Source organism: Hypanus sabinus, chromosome 4 (assembly GCF_030144855.1).
Source record: "Hypanus sabinus isolate sHypSab1 chromosome 4, sHypSab1.hap1, whole genome shotgun sequence".
In the NCBI taxonomy this organism is placed as follows: Eukaryota; Metazoa; Chordata; class Chondrichthyes; order Myliobatiformes; family Dasyatidae; genus Hypanus; species Hypanus sabinus.
The window spans coordinates 64,715,141-64,737,938 of NC_082709.1; the positions used below are offsets into that span (position 1 = coordinate 64,715,141).

The 22,798-nt window shown below is 40.4% G+C and overlaps 1 protein-coding gene across 5 annotated transcripts in view; it reads left to right on the forward strand.

The window, feature by feature from the left end:
* Nucleotides 1-22,798, forward strand: part of pard3bb (par-3 family cell polarity regulator beta b) — a 1,128,463-nt gene that overhangs the window by 585,316 nt on the left and 520,349 nt on the right. For all 5 annotated transcript variants that reach the window (XM_059967323.1, XM_059967326.1, XM_059967321.1 and 2 more), the window contains 3 exons: nt 2,763-2,948; nt 8,010-8,180; nt 20,238-20,343. In XM_059967323.1, the coding sequence (XP_059823306.1) occupies nt 2,763-2,948; nt 8,010-8,180; nt 20,238-20,343 (463 nt within the window). The remainder of the gene's footprint in view (nt 1-2,762; nt 2,949-8,009; nt 8,181-20,237; nt 20,344-22,798) is intronic.

Sequence of the window (22,798 nt, forward strand, 5' to 3'; positions counted from 1 at the left end):
CCAGCAGTCCTCGCTTCCCTCCACAAATGCACCAATAGTCCGGAACGTAGCCATTCGAACGTGAGGCTCCTTGTCCGTTCATAGCTCCTGTTCAAAATGTGGTGACACGTCCACAAAACCAGTTCACCTTGTTGCCAACAATATGTGGTAACTTCTACTTTAAAAAAAGGACCACTCGACAATTTCATGGCCAAAAGAGCATCTTTATCTGGGACAGCAAATGATATTTACAATACAGAGGCTTCCAGGTACCTCGTGCGGCATGGCTGGTGGAATTATATACAATGCATACTGGGAATAAAATCCCGCCGGAACAAGCCTCTTTACCAACAGCTTCCTGATTAGTATTAACTTACTTTTAATAATACTCACATTACAACACATACTGTCACCTCTGCAGTTTGTGACCTGGATAAATGACCTTGATGAAAACATGGATGGGTGAGTTAGTAAGCTTACAGATGTTATGAAGATTGCTGGTGCCGTGGATAGCATAAAAGATTGCCAAAGGATACAGCAGAATATAGATATAGTGACTATTCTTCATTAGGAGTTTGAAGAGATTTGGTATGTCAACAAAAACACTCAAAAACTTTTATAGAAGCACTATGGAGAACATTCTGACAGGCTGTATCACTGTCTGGTATGGGGGGGGGGGGGGCTACCATACAGAACTGAAAGAAGTTGCAAAGGGGTATAAATTCAGTCAGCTCCATCCTGGGTACTAACCTACAAAGTACCCAGGATATCTTCAGGGAGTGGTGTCTCAGAAAGGCAGCATCCATTATTAAGGACCCCCAGCACCCCGGGCATGCCCTTTTCTCACTGTTACCATCAGGGAGGAGATACAGAAGCCTGAAGACACACACTCAGTGATTCAGGAACAGCTTCTAACCCCTCTGCCATCCAATTGCTAAAAGGCCATTGAACCCATGAACACTAGTTCACTTTTTAATTAAATATTATTTCTATTTTTGCATGGTTTTTAATCTATTCAATATACATATACTGTAATAGATTTACTTATTTATGTTTATTTATTTTGTCTTCTATATTATGTATTCATTCAACTGCTGCTGCTAAGTTAACAAATTTCATGACACATGCTGGTGATAATAAACCTGATTCTGGGTGGACAAATGGCAGATGGAGCTCGACCCAGCCAAATGTGAAGTGTTGCATTTTGAGTGATGAAGTGAAAAGAGATGGTACACTGCAAATGGCAAGACCCTGAACAGTGTTGATGTGCAATGGGATCTTAGAGTCTCAATCCATACCTCCCTGAAGGTGCAAGGTTGAATAGGGTGGTAAAGAAGCTTTACTGCATGCTAGCCTTTACTAGGCAAGGAATTTAGTTTAATTGTCAGGAACATATGTTGCAGCATTATAAAATTCTAGTTAGGCAGCATCTGGAAGATTGCATTCACTTTATAGGAATTATAAGATTTGCATTCACCCCATTATAGGAAGGATGTTGAGGCTTTGGAGAGGGCGCAGAAGAGGTTTACCAGAATGCTGCCTGGTTTAGAGGGCATGAGCTGTAACGAGTAGTTGGAAACACTAGTGCTGTTTTCTCTGAAAGGGTGCAGGCGGAGGTGAAATCTGATGGATGTATATAAGATTAAGAGAGACATGCATAGACAGCCAGTATCCTCTTCCCAGGGTTGTTACGTCAGATATCAGAGGGCATGCATTTGATGTCGGTGTAGTAAGTTCAAAGGAGGTTTGTGGGGCAACTTTTTTACCCAAGGGATATTGTTACCTGGAATGCATTGCCTGTGGTGGTAGTGGAAGCAAATATGATAGAAGCATTCCAAGGAGACTCCTAGCTGCTTACATGAATGTCCAAAGAATGGAAGGGTATGGACATAGTGTAGGCAAAAGCAATTAGTTTAGTGGGGCATTTGATGACATATAATTAGTTTGGCAATTCATTGTAGGCTGAAGCGTCTGTTCCTGTGCTGTACTGTTCTATGTTCAATATACCATCCTTCCCTTTACTACATTAGAAACCACAGTGTTCTCATCTTCAGATACATAATTTTAAAAATCATCCGAAAGAAAAATATATTTTTAACATAGCATCCTTATGGTTATCTGGGGGGCCAGCATACATTTGCTGGGCTAAACAGTCTCCTGGAGTGCCATGGCAAATGAGTGTTATACTGTACAAAATTAAGATACCAGTTTATACATACATATTAAGTTTGCAAGATTAGGAATGCTATCATAACTAGAATCTCACTTTTAGTTTTCAGTGATGTTAGTCAAGGGAAAAATATTGACATGAAGACCCTTGGAATTATGCAGAGGGGTTCTTTTGTTCTCCTAAGAGAGTACATATGGCCTTAACTTCACATCTTATCCAAATGGCGACCCCTGAATAGTGCATTCAATATTGTGTTGACATCTCATTTTGGGTGAAGTTTTACCCAAAATGAGACTTTTAAGAGACTCCTGGATAGGTACATCAAGCTTAAAAAATAGAGGGCTATGGTTAACCTTAGGTAATTTCTAAGTAAGTACATATTTGGCACAGCATTGGGGGCAGAAGAGCCTGTATAGTGCTGTAGGTTTTCTATGAAGTGTTCAGACTCTGAAGTAGACCTTGAGCATTGGAGGGATGGTGGGAAATGAAACTCAATCTGTGCTTTTACATATGCTTAATTAAAGCCAGTGAGGTGGTTGTTCTTGAAATCATTTGGAAATGTTAATAGCTGGTTGTTAATTCTTTTTCATCCATTGTTTTTGTTTTGTTTCAGAAGGGGGAACAAAACTGTAACCTTCCTACAGATGAGAGAAAGGAGCAACTGATCTTTGAGATCCCACTCAATGACTCTGGTTCTGCTGGCTTGGGCATCAGCCTTAAAGGAAACAAATCAAAAGAGACTGGAGCTGACCTTGGAATATTCATTAAGGCTATTCTTCATGGAGGGGCAGCTTTCAAGGTAACTGTGTTGGTCAATGTTGAAATGCAAATATGAATGGATATTCCACGTATTATCTTGATGACCTTTGAAGACTCATAACTATTTATTGCAGAACTTTTTTCATGTTGCCTCGAAAGTGCAGACAGAAGCCATTAAGTGGCAGATTAAATGTGATCTGTAGAAAGAATAAATAGTTGAGGAACACTTAAATGTTAAGTTAGTATTATTGAAGCACTTGGTGAGTATTGGTATAATAATTTACTAATGTGGGCATTCCAGAAAGACCGGAAGATTTAGTCCCCAATGTTCACTTGTACTTTCTGGCAAGGAGGGAGGAATATAATTCCGCAAGATGTAATTTTTCTTAACTCTTCTTTATTCTTGGTTTGTGGTGTCATTCACTTGGATCCTTGTTGGCTGAGGTATGCAGCTCCTGCTCATAAGGCCAGTTCTAATGTTCTCTGTCTGAACCAGAAAATATTTCTTGAGTTGTGTCACTTGGTACACCTTGGAATCCGATGAGTTAAAGCTAGGGATAGGATGTGATCTGTTCACTGATTGCTTCAGCTGACTCCTGAGAGTTTCTGTTGGAAACACAAGAGATTCTGCAGATGCTGGAAATCCAGAGCAACACACACACACACACACACACACACACACACACACAAGGTGCTGGAGGAATTCAGCAGGTCAAGCAGCATATAATGAGAGGAATAAACAGTCAATGTTTCGGGCCAAGAGCTTTCATCAGGACTGGAAAGAAAGGGGCCAGAAGCCAGAATAAGCAAGTGTGGGGGAAGAAGAAAAAGAACAAGCTGATAGGTGAAAGCAGATGCAAGGGAAGGTGGATAGCTGGAAGAGGGGGTTGTACTGAGAAAATTGGGAGGACTTTTCCCTTCCTGTCTAGTCCCGATGAAGTGTCTCTACCCAAAATGTTGACTATATATTCCTCGCCATAATTCGTGCCTGACCTGCAGAGTTCCTCCAGCATGATTTGTTTGTTGTTTAGGAGTTTCTCTTGTCCTTTCTGTCCCTTCTTGTGTTCAATCCAGGCAGCTGACACTTGAGGCCCATGTCACACTACTAAATTGTGTGCTTAAAATATTAATGCTGTTTCATTGAACCGTGGTCCAGCATTTAAACCTGGTTGAATTTTGACTGCCCATGGGAGCTCCTGGGAGTACAACCTCATATTGATTTCACTGTGGTTGACAGACAAGAACTTTAAAAGGGCTAATAGATTGTCAGGCTGGATTGTAAGAGTTCTTGGCCAGATAACAAGAAACCTTAAGCCTGTACTTCTGATCATGCTCTTCAACAGCTGTCTCAATATAGTGTAATACAGTGAGAAATTGGACCTTTTGGCCAACTCATCCATGACAGTGACCCACTTGGCTGCATTTGACCCATTTGGCTGTGTTTAGCCCATATCCCTCTGAACCTTTTCTATCCTTGCACCTGTCCAAATGACTGAGCATTGTAACTATACTTCTTTCACCACCTCTTCCGGCATTTTGTTCCACGCTCTCACCAATCTCTATGTGGAAACATCGCCTGCTAGGTGTCCTTCAACATTTTACACTTCTCTTTTAAACTGCACCCTCTGGTTTTAGACTCCCGTACAATGGGGGAAAATTGTGACCATGTATCTCATCTGTGCCCTGCATAAGATCACCCTATAGCCTCTATGCCCTAGCTTATCCATCCTCTCCTTATAACTCAAACCACGTCATCCTAGTAATATAGAAGATAGAACAGTACAGCAGAGAAACAGGCCCTTCGGCCCACAATGTTGTGTCGAGCCAGCTAAAAAACAAATCATAAACACCCAAACCCTAATCCCTCCTACCTATACCGTGTCCATATCCGTCCATCTTCCTCACATTCATGTGCCTGTCCAAACATCTCTTAAAAGCATCTTATTTGCCTCTAACACCATACCAAAAGCAATTCATTCCAGGCATCCACGACTCTCTAAGTAAAAAATGTACCCCTCACATCCGCCTTGAATCTATCCCCTCTCACCTTCAATGCATGCCGTTTGGTATTAAACATTTCAATCCTGGGAAACAGATACTCTCTGTCCACTCCATCTAAGCCACTCATAATCTTGGAAATCTCTATCGGATCTCCCCTCAGCCTCCGTCGTTCCTGAGAAAACAACCCAAGTTTATCCAGCCTCTCGTGATAGCACACGCCCTCTAATCCAGGCAGCTTCCTGGTGAAGCTCTCTGCACCCTCTCCAAAGCCTCAATATCTTTCCTATAGTGGGGAGACCAGAACTGTACATGATTCTCCAGGTATGGCCTAACCAGTGTTTTATAAAGTTGCGTCATAATCTCTTGACTTTTGAACTCAATGCCTCAACTGATAAAAGCAAGCATTCCAAAAGCCATTTTAACCACCCTACCAACATGTGTAGCCACTTTCAAGGAGCTATGAACTTGGATATCAAGATCTGTCTGCTCTCCAACACGGTTAAGGACTTTGCATTTAACAGTGTACTGTCTCCTTGCGTTTGCCCTACCATGATGCAACACCTCACATTTATCTGGGTTAAACTCCATCTGCCATTTCTCAGCCTATATTTGCATCTGGTCTATATCATGTTGTATTCTTTGCCAGTCTTCAACACTATCCACAACTCCACCAATCTTGGTGTCATCTGCAAATTTACTAATATGCACCTACATTTTCATCCAGGTCATTCATATACATTACAGACGGCAGAGATTCCTGTGGAACACCACTAATTACAGACCTCCAGCTCGATTAAGCCCCTTCGACCTCTACCCTCTGACTTCAATGTGCAAGCCAGTTCTGATTCCAAACAGCCGTTTCACCACAGATCCCATGCATCTTAATCTTCTGGATTATCTTCTAATGAGGAACTTTGTCAAGCACTTTACTAAAATCCATGTAGACAACAACCACTGCCCTACCCTCATCAATCTCTCTCATCACCTCGTCAAAATGCTCAATTAAGTTGGTAAGGTATGACCTGTCATGCACAAAGCCATACTGGCATTCCCTAATTATGACATGTGTTTCCAACTGCTTATATATCCTATTCCTAAGAATTTTCTCCAGCAATTTCCCTAGAACTGATGTGTGACTCACTGCTCCATAGGTCCGGGATTTTCTCTTGTTTCCTTCTTAAATAGTGGAACAACATTAGCCACACACCAGTCCTCCGGGACCTCGCCTGTGGCTAGAGAGGACATGAAGGTACTGGTCAAGGGCCCAGCAATCTCATTTCTTGCCTCCTTCCTGGGGTAAATTGCATCAGGCCCTGGGGCCATCCACCTTAGTACTCATTAAGAGGCCCAACCTGCTCCTTTAACTCTAAATGCCCTAAAGTATCTGTACACTCAGCACTGATCTCCTAGTCCTTCTTATCCTTTTCACTCGCACTCTCTGCATCCAAGCAAATGTCCCATCTTTTATCCGTGATTAGTCCCATCTTCTCCTTAGTTGGTCTTTTAGTCTTGATGTATGTATAAAATGACTTGGAATTCACCTTAATCCTTCTTGCCAAGTACTTTTCCTGGCCCTTCTGGCTTTCCAAATTCTATTCTTTACTTCTTTTCTGGCTTATTAATACTCCTCATGTGCTTTGTTTGATCCTAACTTCTGAAACCTTACATACTGTTCCCTTTGCTTCTTGACCAAGTTCATCACCTCTCTGGACAGTCAAGATTCTCTTACTTTTCCATTCCCATCATTCCTTCTAACATACCTTTCCTGTATTCTGTGCAATTGATCTTTAAATACCCTCCACATGTCGATTTGGATTTTCCAGAGCAAAGGTATTTTCAATCAACACTTCTTAGTTCCTAATGCCCTCATTATTTCCCTAATCCAATTTAAAACTCTCCCACAAGGACCTTACCTATCTTTATCTTTAGCTATCCTGAAAGACAAGAAGTTGTGGTCACTGTTCTCGAACTATTCACCCACTGAAAGGTCAGTCAGCTGACCAGGCACATTACCCAGCACCAGGCCCAGTACAACTGTTGTTGGACTGTCCATATATTGATTTATGAAACCTTCCCAGATACACTTCAGCCCCATCTAAGCCCCTTGCACTAAGAAGGTCCCAATTTATATTGGGGAAGTTGAAACCCCCTCATGACAAAAACTATTATTTTTACACTTTTCCTTAATCTGATTACATCTCTGTTCCTCAATGTTCCCGTGACTATTAGGTGGTCTATCAGTGTGAGTGCACCCTTCCTACTCCTGAGTTCCACCAAATGGACTCAGTGTCTGAACCCTCCATTATGTCTCCCCTGAGTGCAGCTGTGATATTGTCCCTGATTAGGAATGCAACTCCACCCCCTCTTTTACCTCATCCTCTACCTTTTCTGAAACTTCAAAAATCTGCTGCATTAATCACCCATTCCTGCTCTTTGTCCACCAAGTTTCAGTAACAGCTACAGCATTGTAGTTTCATGTACTGTTCTGTGCTTTAAGTTCATCACCTTTACCCATAATGCTCTGAGCATTAAAATATACACACTGCAAACTAACTGACTCATCATACCTGCTATTTTAATTTTGCCTTTCAATACTTTCCCTGACATTTACCTTCTGGTCCAATCCTTCTGTTACTGACCTGGGGCTCAGGTTCCTAGATCCCTACAAAACTAGTTTACACATCCTTATGAATTTCGTCTGCACCCTGACCAGCTTTTTTGCCACATTTTTATAGTGAGGCAACCAGAATACTCCCAAGTGTGGCCTCGTCAACGTCTTGTACAGTTGTAATGTGATGTTCCAACTCTTATACCCAACGCCCTGGCAAATGAAGGCAAGCTATAACCTCCACCAAATATCAGCTGCTGAAATCCTTGATCATCCATTCTTTATTTTAATTTCTTTTACCCATTGGTCTCTTCCTAAAGAACTCCACCTCCTTTTGGGAGTCATGTAATAAAACTAAATTTTCCATCAGTTTATTAGTTTGGCCAGTTTGGTACTTATGCTCCGTATTCTTATACAGTATTGTTATCACATAAAGATTGAAATTCAGGAGCATCACGGGGATTTGGTGTTGTTTCTTTCTGTATCACATAGGACGGGCGCCTGCGTGTCAATGATCAGCTGATTGCAGTGAACAGTGAACAACTGCTGGATAAATCCAACCACGAAGCTTTGGAAACATTGCGACGATCCATGTCCATGGAGGGGAATATCCGAGGAATGATCAAGGTGATGGTGGCCAGGAGGATAGAGAATCCCCAAGAGGTAAGCTTTGGACATGGATGTAACAAACAAGTATCATTTACGTCAGGAAATGATGGTCTTCGTGATATTTACTCTCAGACGAACATGGTATGGTCAAATAACATTGTGCTTTTCTCTATGGGTCCTATGTGCCACCAACAGATATTTTACAGATGTACAGTGGAGAGCATTCTGAATGATTACATGATGGTCTGGTGTAGAGTGGCTACTGCACAGGTTTGAAAAAAGATGCAGAGGATAGTAAACACAGCCAGCTTCATCATGGGCACTAGCCTCCCCAACATCGAGGACATCTTCAAGTGCGATGTTTCGAAAAGGTGGCATCCATCATTAAGGATTTTGCTGTATGCTTTGATGGACATATGACAAATAAAGCTAATCTAATCTACTCTGGCTCTCACTACCCAGGACATGCCCTTTTCTCATTACTACCATCAGTGAAATAGTACAGGAGCCTGAAGACCCACACACAATGTTTTAGGAATAGCTTCTTCCCTCTAACATCCAATTTTTAAACAGTCCATCAATCCATGAACATTGCCTCTTTTTCATCATTTCTTATTGTAACTTTTATGAAATTTTTATGCCTTAGTCCATAAGACATAGGAGCAGAAAGCAGCCATTGGGCCCATCAAGTCTGATCTACCGTTCAATCCTTTTTCCCCTTCCCACCCCCAGTCCCTGGCCTTCCTCTCATAACCTTTGATGCCGTGTCCAATGAAAAATCTATCAAGCTCTGCCTTAAATACACCCAACAGCCTGGCCTCCACAGCTGTCCGTGGTTAGGAATTCATCATCTTCACCACTCTCTGGCTAAAGAAATTTCTTAGAATCTCTGTTGTAAATGGATGCCCCTCTATCCTGAGGCTGTGCCCTCTTGTCCTAGACTCCTCCCACCATGGGAAACATTCTTTCCACATCTCCTCGATGACTAGGCCTTTCAATATTTGAGAAGTTTCAATGAGATCCCCCTCATACTTCTAAATTCCAGCGAGTACAGATCCAGAGCTATTAAACATCCCTCCAATGATAACCTTTTCATTCCAGGACTCATCCTTGTGAACCTCCTCTGAACCCTCTCCAATGCCAGAACATCTTTTCTTAGATAAGGAGCCCACAGCTGTTCACAATATTCAAGATGAGGCCTCACCAGTGCCTTATAAAGCCTCAGCATCACAACCCTGCTCTTGTATTCTGGACCTCCTGAAATGAATGCGAACATGGCATTTGCCTTCCTAACCACCGACTCAACCTACAAGTTAACCTTTAGGGTGTTCTGCACAAGCACTCCCAAGTCTCTTTGCATCTCAGACTTTTGGATTTTCCCATTTAGAAACTAGTCTGTGCATTTATTTCCAAAGTGCATGACCATGCATTTTCCAACATTGTATTTCATTTCCATTCTCATGCCCTTTCTCCAAATCTGTCTAAATCCTTCTACAGCCGACCTGTTTCCTCAACACTACCTGCCCCTCCACCAACATTTGTATCATCTGCATACTTGGCAATAATCTATTCCATCATGTAAATCATTTATATGCAGCATAAAAAGAAGTGGTTCTGACATCAATCCCTGCAGGACACCTCTAGTCACTGGCAGCCAACCAGAAAAGGATCCTTTTATTCCCACTCACTTCCTCCTCCCAATCAGCCAATGCTCTAACCATGCCAGTGACTTTCATGTAATATCATGGGCTCTTAACTTGGTAAGCAGCCTCACGTGTGGCTCTTGTCAGAGGACTTCTGAAAGTCCAAATATACACCATCCATTTTTATCTATCTTATGTGTAAGCTCCTCAAAGAATTCCAGCAGGTGTGCCAGGCAAGATTTTCCCTTGAGGAAGCCCTGCTGACTTTGTCCTATCTTGACTTGTGTCACCAAGTACTCCATAACCTCATCCTTATCAATTGACTTCAACATCGTCCCAACCACTGAGGTCAGGCTAACTGGTTTATAATTTCCTTTCTGCTGCCTTACTCCTTTCTTAAAGAGTGGAGTGACATTTGCAATTTTCCAGTCCTCTGGCACCATGTCAAAGTCCAATGATTTTTCAATGATCATTTCTAATGCCTCCACAATCTCTAACACTGCATCTTTCAGAACCCTAAGTTGCAGTTCATCTGGTCTGGGTGACTTACGTACCCTTTGGTCTTTCAGCTTTTTGAACACCTTCTCCCTTGTGCATATGAACACATGATTGGCAGTGGTATGGAGAGATGGTGCAGGTAAATGGGACTGGAGAGAAAAATAGTTTGGCACAATTGTTTGGGCTGAAGGAGCTGTTGCTGTGCTCTAGGGCTCTATGACTGTTAGCCAGTTTGGGACCTGCAGATGAGTAGCCATTACCTGGAGGGTAAATATAGACCAAGGAGCAGGAGGATTCTAAAACAGTACCCTGAGATATTTCAAAACACCTGAGAGTGAAGAAAAATTCTTAATTTTAACTGGTCTCAAGGGTTGCAGGATCTTTCCATCTTGTAACCAGGCAAAGACCACAAGACGTTCCCAGAGAAGTCGTGAGAATTGGTCTGGTTCAGTTGACATTTGTAAAGCTATATTGGCTGAAAATATTTAGAGAATTATGAAAAAATGCTATTTGTGAATCTTTTCTTCTTATAAATTAATGTGTATTTCATGGTTTAAAATGTTAATATTTATTTAGTAACTGGTTATTAAATAAATAACCATGCTGAGATTGGTTATCACACAGAATAGAATAAACAGATTTTGCTTAGGAACTGAAATTATGGAGTAACAACCTCATAGATTAGCTGATGCCTCATTGTAAGTACTGTAGTATATTATCATTTTAACATTGTTTTACCTACTTTTTATCTAATTTTTCTGCTGTGAGTAGCGTTTTGTAGTTGATAAGTTCTCAGTTCCAAGTTCTTTGGAAACTGGAAGTAAAAATTTAATCCATTTATTTGACGTTTAATTTTAATTGTATTTAAAGTCGAAGAAATGTTTTTCTGTGGTCTCTAGTTAACTGCCTTCATTAATTGAATTTTCCACATGACGGATTGTATGTAAAAAGTTATTTTTTTTACACACTCAGGCATGTGCTTTTGTGCTCAATGTTAATTTAGTCGTTTGGTGGTCCCGTTAGAGAAAGCAGACTGTGACCTTTTGCAGTTGCGTCACAACCTCCGTCTATAATGCTTACACCATTAAACAATCTTTTATGGTTTTATTGGTTTAGACAGTAATGCACAGGGCAGTGACTGATCTGTTCTACAAGCCAGATACTTTAATTAGGGCGAGTACCGATTTGCCACTATTGTATTGATTTGTGTAATTTATCAGAGAATGATGAGGAATTTTAAAGTGTGTCTGCTCTTGCTTGGCTCTGCACATTTCCATTCTCCCATTGGGCAGCATTTTAATTTAGTAATAGTTTGCCTTAATGGAATAAAAGCCTTTGGAAAAGATGCTTTAACTTGTTCAGTCATCTTACTTACTACACAAATTTCACTTTCTTCCATTCCTCTTAATGTAATGAACCTTCCATCTCTCAGCAAACAGGGAATTGCAAATTGGTAAGACAAAATGCTTACCATCCATATTGCTTGGAAGTATCGAAATTCTATGAAAGGAGTAATGTTTTAATTTGACAGTGCTAGTGGTGCAAAGAAGAACAAACTTACATACATATATTTCCTTTCATAACCTTAGGATATTTCCAATTGCTAGATGTGGTGCATGAAGACTAAACCTTATCTGCTCTCTCAGACTAAAAGATTCCTTGTCATCATTAAAAGAAGAGCAAGATAAATTTCCCTCTTGTCTTGGAAATGATTACCTCCGGCCAATAATGCAAAAATCGATCAACTGGACGTTTCTTACAACAGTGACTGCATTTCAAAAATATTCTTTGGTTGAAACTACTTTTAAGATGCTTGAGTTTCTGTATGGTGGATTGGTTGCTGTTTTTCCTTTGAAGCCATCCACTCAATAATATCTCTGCACTCTGAAATACATTGTTTAACCTGCCTTTCGTCGTCCTGTTTGCTCCATCTCTTTCTCCTTTTAAAAAAGTACCTGTCCAAGACACTTCATGTAGCTATCTCAATTTTTCACCCACCTGCATGAGAAACAGTATTTGCTTTTATTTGAGGGCACCTTTATGAAAGTAAGTTGTCATTTTTTAACAAATACAAAGTATGAAAGTGGACATATAAAAAGAAATTCCTAGCTTAAGTTCGCTCCTTGCATCAATTTGCTTTTATCGTTTATCAGGAACAGAATGAACCTTCACATTTGGGGCAATTGGTATTATCTTAAATGAAGTCAGCTAAAAGAAGTTTACAAAATATTATGGAAAACAATGAAGGGAAAATTGTCTGATTTTATTTTTTTTAATCACTAAACCAAACTCTTTTATTACAAAGGCCATATATACTCAGTAACCACCTTATTACATATAGGTGTGGAACCAGTGTGGTCTTCTGCTGCTGTAGTCCATCCACTTCGAGGTTCGACGTGTTGTGCATTCAGAGGCGCACTTCCACACACCACTGTTGCGTGTGGTTATTTGATTTAGTCTTCCTGTCAGATTGAGCCAGTCTGATAATTCTCCCCGAGCTCTCTCATTAATGAGCTATTTTTGACCACAGGTCTGCCGGATGGACTTTTACTTTTTTGCTCCATTCTCTGTAAACTCCAGAGACTGTTGTACATGAACATCACAGGAGATCACAGCTTTTCTTGTGATGGTCAAACCTCCTGCACCCCACAATCTGGCACCAACAACAACCATTCCAGGGTCAAAGTCACTTAATCACATTTCTTTCCCATTCTCATGTTTGGTCTGAACAACTGAACCTCTTGACCGTGTCTGCATGATTTTATGCACTGAGTTGCAGTCACATGACTGGCTGATAAGGTATTTGCATTGAACGTACAGGTGTACCTAATAAAGTTGCCACTGAGCGTGTTTACTGCAAAACTTCCTGGAGCACTTAACTCAAACCTGATTAGACTGAGTTACAAAAGAGTATGATGAGCGATTAGCAGGTCAAAATTTAAGGTGCTCCTTAGAGACCAGAGAGAATTCCAAAGCTTGTGGCTGCGTATCTCAGGTAGCAGTGCATCAGATTAGAAACAAGTCTTTCAAATTGTTAACACTGGTATTTTAGTCTTTAGCCTTGAAACCATGAACTAATTCAATGAGAAAATATGAAACTTCAAGTGCCATTTTTTCTTATTTATATTGGATTATTTTCTGTTATTTTTACTTCTGATTTCTATTGTTTTGACATCTGCCTGCTTCTGTCAGATCCGTGCTGCAAAATCCCTGTGCCGCTCTGGTGATTAAACAACTGAGACATTCCCAAAGCTGGATTTCCTGCTTGACTTTGGGAAAAACATGTTCTTAACTTCTCTATAAAGGAAAAGAAAATCAAGTTTAAACCATGAATGTTATGAAATTATTTGATGCATCAGGTTCTTTAGAATAAAGTGAAAAATGGGTTGCTTTCATTTCCAGTCCAGATCTAGCTGAAGTAGCAACCAAATGAGGTAATAAGCAACATCTAATGATTCATTGGAATTACCCATCATCAAGAAGTGTAGTAAGTCTTTATGACATTCAACCTTGAGCTGTTTTTCTGTCGGTGTCATTTCAATTCATGTGGGTCTAGAAATCTGCTGCTGGGAGATGGAAGTATTGCAAATAGTAGACGCTGATTTCCTAGGGAATAAATTAAAGTAACGCCAGTGTAAAATCTGCTTTACTTTCACTGAAGGGGCCCATAAATTTCACCGTTCTCCACCAAAAAAATTGATGTCAACAATAAATCAGACAAAGAGTGTTGAGAATATTGCACGATGCAAATAATATCTGCGCCACTTCCACCCTGGTCATAAACAGCTGCAGACTATTACTTATTAATCCTGCAGCATTTCATTCTCACGGCTGTTAATCCTTATACAAAAGTAGTGGTAGTTCAAAATAAAACTTGTATGTAGAAACATACAAGTTTCTGGAATTCAGGGCCCAAGTCAATGGGTGGGATAATGGGCGGAATAGTGAAATGTAATTCTCAACATACTGTGGGCCGTGGGCAGAGTCATGGAGAATAATGTAATGGAAACAGATTTTGACTAGGCATCAGTCACCGGAGATTGATAGTGCTATTTCTAAAGTTAGAAATTTGTGGAAAGCAATCTCAAAAATTGATTTTTTTTGTTCCCCTGAAATAAAACAATGAAGTTAGACCAATTTAGTTCCTGTCTTGGTTTTTAAATATGCATTGCTAAGGTAACACTCATGACTTTGAAATTACAGAAAATATTCTAGCACAGCGACAGCACTTAGGCAACCAATTTCTGTGCAGCAAGCTTTCATAGTAAAACTATGAGATTATTGCAAAATAATCTCTAAAGTATTGGCTGTGATATAAATATTGGTCAGGAGCAGGATGCCTCTGCTGCTTCTTGAATATTATTCTTTTTGGAGTAACCTGCGAGTTCAGAGAGAAAGAAAACTTATCTGACAGTGCTATACTGGAATGCCAGCCAAAGTTCAGGTGTACAATTGTATGGAGTTGATTCTGCACTCATAACCTCTGCCTCTGGGATAAGATACAATCCACCCTTAGAAGCAGGCTAGCTATAAGTTGCACTGTCAAAAATTAATGGCCTTCATAAAGAATATTTCTTTTGCTGTACACTCCCAATTAGTGCGTTGTTTCAGTCTTCTACAATTCACATGTTGTGTGGATATTGTTCCCTAACAGTGCAGAAGTAGGTAATGATAACAGAACCAGAGGAAGGATAAGGAATCTTTTAGTTTTTCTACTATGGGTTGTTGTGTCCTGATATACTTACTCTACCTTAAAAGTTAGTGGTAATGAACTCCGCATTCAATCTTTAAAAGAGAATTTGTGCAATTTCTCAATGGCAAAATATTAGAAAGAGCCAGCAAGTGGAACCAATTTGGTATGATTTTATCAAGCTGGTATAGGCCTCAAATGCTGAATGGCCTCCTTGATGCTGTCCAATGCTATGCAGTAATTGGCTCCATCTGTTATGTTGCGGGAGTGCTGAAAATTTGACTGCTATGTTCAAACTGATTTTTGTACAACATACTGTGATTAAGTGTATAAATATTTCATACCACAGCAATTGCCATTGTAGCATTTGGTTACTTCCTCTCTCTGATGCCTGAAGGAACTGCCTTAAGTTAACACCATAAGAATGCAGACTGGGAGTGTCACAGTTAAGTTTACAGTTATGCCAAGATAACAGCTTGGCTATGATGTCATGAGGGCTGCTACTGGATGCCTCTGGGCTTCATATTTGTATAGTTCAGCCAGAGTTATTGTTTGCAATGCAGGGTCTTGATCTGAAGTACCAACAGTTGCTCTTTTACTTCAGATGCTTTAATGACATGAAATTCATTTTTCTACAGCACCAGTAAACTGCAAAAACATAAAATTAATGAAAAATTACAGAAACAAGTAGTGGATACAAAAATGAATAAAGAGATGGTGTTTGTGCACCATTTAGAAATCTGATGACAAAGGGGAAGAGGCTGTTTCTGAATTGTGAGGTGTGGGTCTTCAGTCTCCTCGTACTTCCTCCTTGTCAGTAGTAATGAGAAGAGGGCATCCCCGGATGACAAGGTTCCGTAGTGATAGATACCACCCTTTTGAGGCACCATCTCTTATCCTCAGTGATGGGGAGGGTTGTTCTTGCAATAGAGTTCCTCCAGCAGTCTTTTTTTTACTGTCTAGGCTGGTATGTAAATATGTAATACAGAACTGTCTTCCAGTACCTGTAGCTCTATCCAATCACGAATTGCCTAACAGCGTCCAAGCCATACAGGGCAAAGACTCTCCAGTTGCATGAAAAAATTTGTAGTCAGTGTTCTCTTGCTTCAGACATGGAACAGTACAGCGTAGCACAGGCTCTTTGGCGACCTTTCAACTTATTCCAAGATCAATCTAACCCTTCCTTCCCACAGAGCCCTTCATTTTTCTTTCATCGATATGCCTACCTAAGCTTCTCTTAAGTACCCCTAATATATCTGCTTCTATCACCACCCAGCAGTGCACTTACCGTTCTCTGTATAAGAAAACCTTCCTCTAACGTACCTCCAATACTTTCCTCCAATGTAATGGAAATATTCCACTAAACTCTCGACTGGAAAATGCCCAGTGGGACTGATTGTAAAGTTGCACAGAGCCTCTTAACTTTCAATAAGATTTGGAGCTCCAGGCCAGATATTTTTTTCTTCATTTAAGCTGTTGTTTAATCAGAGGATGCAGAATTAAGATAGTTGGCAAAGGAATCGAAGGGAAGATGAGAACTTTTGTTTTTACACAATGGTCTAATGTGAAATGCACTGTCTGAAACATGGTGGGAACAGTTTTGGTAATGACTATCAAGGAAGAATTAATTAAAAGGGAAAAAGAAAAAAAATCATTTTTAGTGTTATTAGGAAGCCATGAGGACGTGTATATACTTTGTTGCTTTATTAATGTAGTAAAATGCCTCAAGCTGTTTCACCAAATGGTTATTCTGAAAATAAATTGATATGGAGCTGCTTGAATGATTAGACAGGCAACTGAAGTTTGGTGACAAAGATGGAGTTTATTACAAAGGGAAAAATAAACCCCTCCCCTATCAATCCCTATCTCCTCTTCCCCTTTCCTTATGTTCTCTTCCTGTCTTCCCAATCACCTGTTCCATGTATATCTTCTTTCCCCCACTCTCTCCTTCCCCCACTTATTCTACATCTTCCTACTATATCTCCTTCCAGCACACTTTCTCTTACCCCCACTTTCCCTCCCACCCACTGTTCCCCTTCTCCCACTCTCCCACTCTCTCCTGCCCAGTATTCTCACTTTCACTATTGATCTCTTTTCTTACTCCTTCCTTTCCCTGGCAATCTCCCTCCTTTTTCCTTCAATATCTCTTTCCCCTTTCTTATCTTTTCACTCCACTCTCCCTTTGTTTTTCTTCCTACTGTCCCTTTCCTTTTCTATATTTCTTCCTTTCTGCCAACCTATTTCCATCCCCTTTAGCCCTCTTCTGTGTGCACCCCATTTTCAATAGCTATCTGGCACCTGCCTTTTAGTTTTTCCTTCTGTGTCTTTCTCAATATTCCCTTTATTTTCATATCGATTGCTGTCAGCAGGAGATTATTTGTGTAAAACCATTGATCTTGTAACCCTGTGGGTGTCCTAGAGTTATAGAACACTACTGCACAGAAACAGGTCCTTCAGCCCATCTAGTCCATGCCAAACCATTAATCTCCCTAGTCCAACCAATCCAACCAAAGTCCTCCATACCCCTCCCATCCACATACCTATTGAGATTTGCCTTAAACTTTGAAGTTGGCCTCACATCCATCACTTACATTGGCAGCTTGTTCTGCACTCTCACCACCCTCTGAGTGAAGACGTTTCCCCCTCATGTTCTCCTTAAACATTCCACTTTTCACACATAACCCATGACTTCTAGCTGTAATCTCACCCAACCTCAGTGGAAAAAGCCTGCTTGCATTTACCCTATCTGTACACCTCAAATTTGTAGTACCGCTATCAAACCTTCCCTTGATCTTCCAGGTTCTAGAGAATAAAGCCCTAACCTATTCAATTTTTCCCTGTAACTCAGGTCCCCAAGTCCCAACAACATTCTTGTAATTTTTCTCTGCACCTTTTCAATCTTATTTACATCTTTCCTGTAGGTAAGTGACCAAAACTGCACACAGTTCTCCAAATTAGGCCTCACCAACATCTTATACAATTTCTACATAACATCCCAATTCCTGTACTCAGTACATTGATTTATGGCCAGTGTGCCAACAGATTACTTTACGACCCTATCTAACTGTGACACCATTTTCAATGAATTATGAATCTGTATTCTATATCTCTCTGTTCTACCATAGTCCACAAGGCCCTACTGCTCACCATGTAAGACCTACCCTGGTTGGTCCTCCTGAAGTCCAACACCTCACACTTCTCTGCATTAAATTCCATTTGCCATTTTTCCTGCTGATGCAGATTCCACTGAAAGCTTTGATAGTCTTCCTGGTTGTCCACTACACCCCGAATCTTGGTGTCATACACAAATTTTCTGATCCGTTTACCACATTATCATTCAGAGGACAAACAACAGATCACTGTGGAATAGAGAGGCAACCATCTATTACCACTCTCTTGCCTCTCCATGAAGCCAATGTCTAATCCAATTTACTACCTCAGCTTGAATGCCATACAACTGAACCTTCTTGACCAACCTCCCATGTGGGATCTTGTCAAAGGCCTTGCTAAAGTCCATGTGGACAACATCCACTGCCTTGCCTTTATCAAGTTTCCTGGTAATTTCCTTCAAAATATCTGTAAGATTGGTTAGACATGCCCTAACTTGCACAAAGCCATGCTGACTATCCCAAGTCAGTCCTGTCTGTCCAAATACGTATATATCTGGTCCCTTAGAATACCTTCCAATAACTTTCCCACTACCAATGTCAGCCTCACCACCTATGATTTCCTGGCTTATTCTTAGAGCCTTTCTTAAACAACAGAATAACATTAATTACTCTCCAATTCTCCAGCACCTCACCCATGGCTAAGGATGTGTTAAATATATCTGCTAGGGCCCCTGAAATTTTTGTACTTGCCTCCCACAGGGTCCAGATGTACACTTTGTCAGGCCCTGGGGATTTATCCACCCTACTTTTGCCTCAAGCAGCAAGCACCTCCTCCTCTGTAATCTGGATAGGGTTCATGACCTTGTTGCTGCATTGTCTCACAGCTACAGACTCTGTGTCTGTCTCCTGGGTAAATACAGATGCAAAAAAAATCCCTTTACAATCTCCCCCATCTGCTTTGGCTGCGAGCATAGATTACCACTCTGATCTTCCAGAGGACCAATTTTGTCCCTTGCTATCCTTTTGCTTGTAACATATCTATAGAAGCTGTTGGGATTCTCCTTCACCTTGTCTGCTAGAGCAACCTCATGCCTTCTTTTAGCCCTCCTGATTTCTTTCCTAAGTGTTCTCTTACATTTCTTTTATTCCTCAAGTACTTCATTTGTTCCTGCCTGTCTATACCTGCTATGTATCTCCTTCATTTTCTTAACCAGTGCCTCAATATCGCTTCAAAATCAAGGTTCCTTAAACATGTTATCCTTGCCTTTTATTCTGATAAGAACGTACAAACTGTACTCTAAAAATTTCACTTAGCAAGTACACATTTGTCAGAAAGCGACCTGTAGCAATCCTCACTTGCCAGATCCTTTCTGATACCATCAGAATTGGCCTTTCTGCAATTTTGTATCTTAACCCAAGGACCAGACCTATAATTTTCATAATTACCTTTAAACTAATGGTATTATGATCATTAGGTGCAAAATGCTTCCCTACACGAACTTCTGTTGCCTGCTCTGTCTCATTCTCTTGTGTGAAATCTAGTATTTCAGTCTCTCTGTAGTTGGAACTTCTAGATACAGATTGAAGATACATTCCTGAACACATTTGGCAATCTCTTTCCCATCCAGCCCTTTTACAGTTCCACAAGTTAATTATGTATCTAGATCCTCAAATTGTTTTGACTATCGGAAGTATACAAATCTTCAGGAAGCACCTGGATGAAATTTTTAAAATTAAAATGGACTTCATTGCCATTCTTCATTTTACATGTCTCCTTGTTTATACTGATGATGATGATGCAGACCACTATTGTGAAATATCAGCTATAGGACAAGAGATGATGATTCTGCATTGAATTGAATAAAGTTTTTGATGAGAAATATCTGAAATTATTTGGAGCTTTTGAATCCAATGCTTTGCCAGTTGGGTCTTAAAAAGTTGCTATGGAAACTATGGTAGTTGTTAGACGGAGTCAGCTCCAGCTGTCTCAGTCTTTGAGGGCATTTTGTCGACTTTGAAGAATGATACTATGCCATGCTGTGTTATTTTATCAGTTGCCAAAAGTGGCATTGGAGAAAAAAATGACTTGGTCATATAGATGGCTTTGTTGAAAATTATGTGCCTGAATACAATTTGATTAAAGTCTGATAAATGTGTATTGCGTTCTCAGGATCGTCCGGAGATTGGTGCTATTCAGGCCCACAACGCTCGGAGCAGTAACAGTCCAAGACAAATGCATACTCAGCCACCTGATCCTCGAGAGGGGGATACGTTAGGTAAGAGCTGGTACTGTGAACCTAAATTGTTTTACCCCATGAATTTTAGGTTTAAGGTCCTGACAAGAACCTGACTATCTTTTACCAGAGTCCAGAGCCATGTCTAAGCCAACACGCTTCAGCATTAATGTTGGAGATTTATAGTGGCTTTGTGTTGCACTGAGTTTTTGTAGTTAAGAGCTGATCTTATTGAGATTTATCTATTCTTTCAGAGGTTGTGGATTTTGTTTTCAGGGTCAATATCAGTTGTCCATCCTTATTTACCCCACAACTTGAGTAGCATGCTTAATCATCTGAGGCGGAGATTCAACCAGGCCTGTAGAAATTAGTCCACTAATTTAACCTCAGTGCTACTGGATGGGCAAAATGATCAAAGGATTTTATTAGAAGGAGGTAGAAAAAAAATCCTTTTTTTCTGGTTTGTACTGTGATGAATGAATATCATAGCCTTTCTTACAATAGGACTTGAATTTGGGAGTACAAAGTCTTACACCAGTTGTGTTGAATTTCAGTGAGACTGCACTTGGAAAGGATGTGCTTCTCATAGAGCTAGCAGAATGACGATTCTCTAGCTTGGTTCCAAGGAAGGCTAGTTTGCCAGAGATTGGGAAAACTAGGCCTGTATTGTCTAGACTTTAAAAAGAAATTAGAGGAGATGTAATTGAAATTTCCGAAGTTCTTGCAGAGCTGGACTTGCAGTTCGGATGTTTTCCCATGGCTAAGGAGCCCAGAACCAGTTTGCAGTCAGAAAGCTGTGTAATGTGAGGAGAAATAATTTCACTCAAAGAGCGATGAATCACTGGAATTCTCTTCCACAGCATTCTTTGGAGGCTCAGTCATTGGAGTTTATTCAAAACAGACATCTTTAAGTTTCTGGATGTTAAGGGAAGTTAAATAGAAGGAAATGGAATTGGAAACTTCTGGAGCAAAATGAACCTGAACTGTTTAATTTTCAGCATATCATTGAAACAGTGAAGGAAAATGGTGCTGAGGTAGAAGATCAGCCATGATCTTGGTGTATGGCAGAGCAACTTGTGAGATTAGCTGACCACATCCTTTCCTGAAATTTATGTACCTGTAACCTAAAAATTCAGCCGTGGTAGCATAGTGGTTAGCATAATTCTATTACAGTGCCAGCAATCTGGGTTCATTTCTGGTGCTCTCTGTAAGGAGTTTATACATCCACTCCATGATTGCATGGGTTTCCTCCGGGTGCTTCGGTTTCCTCCCACAATCCGAAGATGCGCGGATTAGTAGGCTAATTGGTCTTGTGGTCTTGTTACTCCCAGTAGGGATATATCACTTAGTAAGTTAATAAATGAATAGTCAAAAAACATGAGGTGAGGTCAGGAATCTCTCCTTCACAAATAGTGGCAATCTGAAACACTCTTGCCCAAAAAGCTCTTGAAGTGAAGGAGATGGGTGCTCCAAAATGAGATGCATCATTTTGTATCAGGTTTCAATGTTTGCAGGGTGATACAGATGGTGCTACAGACAGCTGTGGAGTCATTGGGCATATTTAAAGCAGAGGTTGATAGATTCTTGACTAGCCAGGGTGTCAAGTTATGGGGAGAAGGCAGGAGAATAGGGTTCAGTCATCATGGAATGATGGACCAAATGATAGGCTGAAAGGCCTAATTCTTCTCCTATGTTGTATGGTGTTATGGTCTTATGGTCTAAGAATGTGATTAAATGTGATCCAGCTGTGTGATATAACAAGGTGAATAGTTTCTTAATGTAATTTTTTCCATTGCTTCCTTATAGCAAGTTTCAGTAGTAAATGCCTGAATTGTACCACATTTAATAAACATGTAAATGTTGCAAGTTAACAGAATTTATAGACCACATCACTCTTGATGAAAATAAAAAAAATCTGTTTAGATGCTGGTAATCTGATAGAAAATCAGAAAATGCTGGAAACACTCAACAGGTCAGGTAACATCTGTTTCCAGCATTTTCTGCTTTTATTACCTATAAATTCTAATCACTGTGTGATTTCTGTACCAGATCAAGATTTCAATTCTGTGTTGCTAAGAGACCAGAACTTATCAGCTAAGCAAAGTAGCCAGAGGAGCATATATGATGTAACTTGCAGGTTAGACGTGCTTCTGGACTCTGGAAGAAGAAAGGAGAATTTTTACCAGGAACTGTTTGTGAGCCTAGAACGCTGGGGAGGACTTGAGTTGGATGCATTGTGCAAACATGCAGAATAGGGTAAGCTTGATGGGTCATGTTGGTTTGACCTCTCTCATGGCTTCTCCGAGGCTTTTTGAAGCGGATGAAAGGAAGTGAAACTAGAAAACTTCTGGAGCAGAATGAACCTGTGCTGCTTCACTTTTAACAGATCATTAAAAGAGACAGCATTGCTACAAGGCAACTCATTATTAGCCTAACCAGCATTATTTCATTGCATTAGAAGGCCATTTAACTCGTGGAGCCTGTTCTGTTGTTCATT